Here is a 5953-nt window from a genome sequence, read left to right on the forward strand (position 1 = left end):
TTCTTAATATTATATATATATATATATATATAATTTTTATTATAATAGCGTGTTCGACGCATGCCCTTTTTGAATATTTTTAATAATAGATGTGTCCCGTGTTCATGTCATATCGCATTTGTGTCCTCGTGCCCGTATGCAGACAACAAGGATAAGATCTTTATAAGCAGAGAGATTATTCCAATTCCTCATAATTTTTCATTGTTAATGCTAGATTAAAATTCAACTCAAGTAGCATTGATAACTACAAATTTACATGCCCAAACTATGATCAAATGAAAGAAATGTGATAAAAAGAGATAGATAGTAAAATGAAGAATAAAAAAGAAAAATAGATCAAGTGAAAGAAAATTCTACCAATCCTTCAAGCTTCATATATAAAAATATCTTTTGAGAAACCACTATAAAAAATAACCAGTGGGGCATGCCATTTAAACCCATTTTAACTTCTCAACAATTCCCTCATAAAGTATCCTATTGAAATCATGTACTTACGTAGGACCATTTAACATGATTAATTTTGCTAAAAACAAAAATTTACTCCAAAATCCAATAGTTCCCAAACTTGTGAGTATGATGAATCAATACCGTCCATGATCCTATAATCAATATTTTATCAAATGCAAGCTCATGACTTACGAAACCAATTTAGAATTACAAGAAAGATGACAATCGTTGTTCTATCCTAGAGCAATCCTATGATACTCTCCCCAGTGGCAGCCTACCTAGATGTGCTGCCATGGATTGTCCTCACTCTACAATTTGACATAAGACAACTTTGCATGACCAACTATTCTAAGAGGTCGGACTAATGGAAAAGGAATAAATAAGACTTTATAACCAAAGGTTCATCTGCCCCAAGTTATTAGGTGCTTAGCAATGGTTTAATGCAGGTCCATGACTCGATCACCCACCTTGGACTATAAGAAACATGGAATATGTCTTCTTGTCCTCTTGACAATCATCTATCATGTAATCCTCTACACCATCCTCACATGTAACACAAAAAATTTGACTTAACATGCATAATTAAAAAGAGAACATCTTCAGGAAAAAATCACATGGTTATCGATATCAATGCAAATGTAGTTCATAACTACTACTTGATATATGAAATTTCTGCAATGGGAGAGTGAAAAATCCCAGCACTAGCAGCTATATGATCAAAATAGTAACCAAATTTAATCCACATGATAAAGAAAATAATAAATATTACTGTGGAAATCACCTTTCATTTTCCTGTATTAACTTGATTGACTAGGTAATGTTTCGTACGTGATCAAGAGCATAAAGGGAAGAAATTAACATCATGATGAGGGAATCTCAAGTTCTAACACTAATAGGAATTATGCTACTTCTTCAACTCTATTACAATCCTTTTTAAAATTTTCATGACAACTTTCTTTTCCCTGATATCAAACATGTAAATGGTCTGCCTGTCTCAATCAAGCATCTCTTTTACATAGATTAGTCATCTAAATATGATGTATCACAAACTATGGATTAACTGTGGCATTTAAAAAAGAGGGCAGTTTAAATTTTCATAAGAAAATTCAATTACAACTTAAATGAATGAAGAAAAATAAATCTAAATAATTTTTTTCAAACATCGAGAGAGTATAAATAGAAGATAAAGTTTTAACTAACTTTGATGCAATATTTGCAAGATTTTACTAGATAGATCCGAACGAAAAATAAAATGATTTGCAAATAAAAATCTTAATTTTAATTGATTTTGACTCAAAACTATGCTAACCATTTTGAAAAAATGAGATCCTAATAGGGAGGATTATAGAAGAAGGGAAAATGTAAAATACAAATAAAATTGAAACATGTAGAAGATTATTGTTATGAGCAGCCATTAGTCATATTAGATTTCTTTCAAGTCTTGGAAGCCCTTCGATTCAAAAAAGAAACCAAACAAGCACAAGAAAAAGTGGAAAAACTAAAAATTTTATTTCATATTAATATCTTCATCGATAAAAGTGTACAAGTGACTTGTATACAGAAAAAGTGGAAAAACTAAAACTTTCATTTCATCATTAATCTTTTCATCTATAAAAGTGTACAAGCGACTTATATAACATAAGGACACAAGCACCATCACAATTCAAAGCCAAGGAAATGAAGTTAAAGGTAGGTAGCCAGGTCCAAAAAAATGAAGTAAAAAAACGGTTGTGAGGAAGTCCAAAAAGTTGTGTAAGTCAAGAAATGATATAAGTTTCACATACAACTATCAACCATCCTCATTATAAGCATAGTGGATTAATAAGAGCTCAACAAAGCACAAGGGCCACGACATAAATGGGCCTAAAACAAAAAAATGGTTAAGGAAACTAAATGGTCCAAAGTAAATCATGACATAATGTCCTAGCAAAATAAGAGCCAATCCCCACTCCCAACACCCACCCACCCCCCTCCACTTGTACCTAAAATCTCCTAGGCAAACGATATAAACTTTATGGTGGTGACTATGATGAATGATGATGACGATCGGAATAATTTGCATCAAAATGTTATTTATACTAGTATTTAATTAAGCAGATGATGAAAAGTTTGGGAAATTAAGAATAATTAAAATCTTAAGAATTATTTTGTTGAATTGTTTGATAAACTTATGGACGAGGGTGGGCATGAAGGTGAAGTTGCCTCGAGTATATCTTGGAGGTTCTACATTCTGAGTCATAGAAATAACCTCTCTACAAATAGATATATTAACCACTCATCAGACTCAGTATTAGCAAGCCTGCATTAGTGACAGCTTGATGCCTTAGGTATGTTATTTTTTTTTTTCTCTAGTACTATGCATATAGAAATACAAAGAGACCGTTGATTACCAGGTGCAAATGCATCATTCAGACTCCAAAATGCTGCCAACTTTAAGGATATATTTATTACTACTATTTGGAGGAAGGAGTTCATACAATTCATTGGAAGTGAACCTATTTTCAGATGGCAAACCTCGCAAAGTAGACGACATAATGAGAAAACTGTAGCATTCTTGAAAATCCAAACAATAGGAAGCTCAAGCTAAAAGAACAAATATATGAATTACATCAGCATATTGCAAGTCCTATTGCAAAACATTCACATATCAGTTTTCAATCAGCAATCTCCCATAAAACATACATGAAAATGCATGATAACATACTGTATTTTCTGTCTTCCTATCCTGCTATCGCTTCCATTAACTTCTCCTTGAAAGAGAAAAAAAAATACTGTGCCATACCTTAGGAAACAGAAGTCCAGGACCGCTTTGTGAATTGATCATAAGAACTTCAATAGCTTTCACAGGCTTCCCACTAACAGCATCAAAAGATTTTTTATATCTAAATGGTATACACCTGCCAGAGAAAAAAAAAATAAAAATCTGTCAAAAATCTAACAGAAACTAAAAAATATTGTAGAAAAATAATCACTTTTTTATTTTATTTAGCTACTCTTTATGAATCCTCATCTTCCATTCATTAATGTTGATTTATAACCTTTTTTTTTATTTTGCATTTCTTTTTGCACAAAGCCTAACATGATTGCTTACTTTCATTGATATTTCGATGTAATCCTTTCACATTAATTTTGTATGGCTTATTGCTAATTCATCTTGAACCCTCCAATGCGCATGCTCAAACCAGAATTGATGAGATGTTTGATAATGAACAAATTAAGACAAAATAATGAGATATAAAATATTTTTCATGCAAAAAAAAAAAAAAAATTCAAAGTTGTCAAGAAAGTATTCATTGAATGAATCTATTACACTTGTTAAGAAAGGAATGACATAAAAAATGACCATAAAAGGTTTGCTGTAGTTTAAAAATAATGATAGAATGATATCTCAAAATATTGTTATCAAAATTAAGCAAGATACTGAGCTAGGTGCCTGAGCAAGGCGAGGAGATACTCCAACTCCTCAACACCTCCAAAGCAGGCATCACACTAAGACGCCCCCTAGGTAAGTGCCTTGGTGTAAAGTGCTAGATGTCAAGGCACTTACCTTTGTGATGCAAATTTCTTTATTAATTCTTAAAGCAAACACAGCCATATTATGACATGCAGGGCTATAAATCTAATAAATGAGCAATGAAGAAGATGAAATACATAGTGTCAAAAATTTAATTAACCATGCAATATAAAAGCAACCAGCTTAGATTTTTATATGCTTTGTTTAATCTTGAAATATAATTTGAACATTATGAGCACTTTGTTGTAGGCAATCTATCTAGTAAGTTCTTGTCATGTTGCATTTGGAATGACAAAAAAACTATCTATTTTAACCTAATATATTTTTATATTTTATTATAATGATTATCATATTGTACTCTGCAACAACGTTTCTCATAATGAAAATAAATTAAATTATTAAGCACCTCACTTCGCTCAGGTAAGCAAAGAGCTTGCCGTCTATTGCCTTTAATAAAATTTATCCTAATTTTCAAAGGAGAAAAAAAAAAAGGGAAGTTTACCATATGCATTACCAATTACCATAAAATGACTTTGAAATAAATTGAATATGAATACACACATTTTTTAAAGTTGCAAATTAGGAAAAAACTAATGTGAATGACAAAGAAAAAAATAATGATTAAGTGGTTCTTCATCGTAGCAAAATGATTGGCGATATATGGCTCTACCATCATCAAGATTGAATGATGGTAGGTGACATGTTCACATGTTTGCCATTAGCGTGCTGTGATTTGCTAATGAAATTTTAAGATTCCTTCAAAATTTTCCTAATAATTGTCGAATTATGATCCATCTCATTGCATGTGTTCTATTATAAATCCTCCTCTTAAGACAATGCTGTCTTTTTGCCAAATCTGAGTGAGAAAGTGGTGCCCCTTCTCAGAATAATTTTCATTATTCTAGTGCATGAAACCACAAACTGAACACCATCACAAAAACCATGAATTCACCTTGAATCGTTTATATCCTTCAATTGCAATTGGATTAATTAGTAATGTTGGCATAGTTTCAATGAGGCCCATTGATGCCAATTCCAAGCATGAGCTTAAACAAATCAAGAGAGGGTTTTGATGGGACTTCCATAATTTTGTGTTTTGCATGAAGTACAACAAGGTGTACTTGATTGTTGTCATTCATTCCAAATAATCAATAAGCGGACTTTGTATGTTCTAAATTATACTATGCCATGCTTATAAATACAAAAAGAACAATGAGTTCCTTCATCCTACATCCTCTCTGTTACCGCGTGTTCCACCCCCGCATAGATCCTAGGTTGTGAGGCTTGGCATTAACTAGGTGAGCACCAAAAGGGTAGAGTTCCTTCTTCCTTCTTTCCCTTTCTTACCATGATATCCTCCCATGCAGAATGTTAGAAGTGAAGGATTGCATCTGTCTTAAGGGTACCAAAAGAATGGAGTTTCTTCTTCCTTTCCCCTTTGCTTTACGATGCTCTACTTTTATATATAAAGGTGAGGTAGCAAAGGATAGCATCTGTTGGATGGACACAGAGGGGTGGAGGAGATAACAACTATAACTACCTTCAAATTGAACATATTTTGGTTCTTTCAAGTCCAACATCTCTTGCAAACTCTGAGCTCTGCCAACATTATCACCTTTAAACCTAGTCTAAGGCATTCAATCCTAGCCAGCACCACTGCTGCTGAGTTTGGTCCACCTATTATCATAAACCATAAGCTAGAATATAAGATGGTGTCAGCCTACACATCCAATCCATAAATAGGCACTGAAAAACACAATGAAAACAGAGACACGTAATGCTGAGAAGGATCAACTCAAAATTTCAAAGTCGCCACTATGTTGCCAAATGGACTATCCCTATATTAGAATGTCTAAATGATCTATGAAGTTCTGTTACCCCATGTTGCTCAAATTGCAACACGAAGAGAGAGCAAAAATTTATCAAGTGCGAGAGGGAGTACACAACTTTGTACACATAGGAATCTATATATATATATATATATATATATAG

At 32.6% G+C, this 5953-nt stretch overlaps 1 protein-coding gene across 2 annotated transcripts in view; it reads right to left on the reverse strand.

Moving 5' to 3' along the window:
• LOC110029059 (nudix hydrolase 16, mitochondrial) overlaps positions 1–5953 on the reverse strand; it is a 19474-nt gene that overhangs the window by 8296 nt on the left and 5225 nt on the right. For both annotated transcript variants that reach the window (XM_020731172.1, XM_020731171.1), the window contains one exon: positions 3230–3344. In XM_020731172.1, the coding sequence (XP_020586831.1) occupies positions 3230–3344 (115 nt within the window). The remainder of the gene's footprint in view (positions 1–3229; positions 3345–5953) is intronic.

The sequence above is a fragment of the Phalaenopsis equestris genome, unplaced genomic scaffold (genome assembly GCF_001263595.1).
Source record: "Phalaenopsis equestris unplaced genomic scaffold, ASM126359v1 Scaffold000545, whole genome shotgun sequence".
NCBI lineage: Eukaryota > Viridiplantae > Streptophyta > Magnoliopsida > Asparagales > Orchidaceae > Phalaenopsis > Phalaenopsis equestris.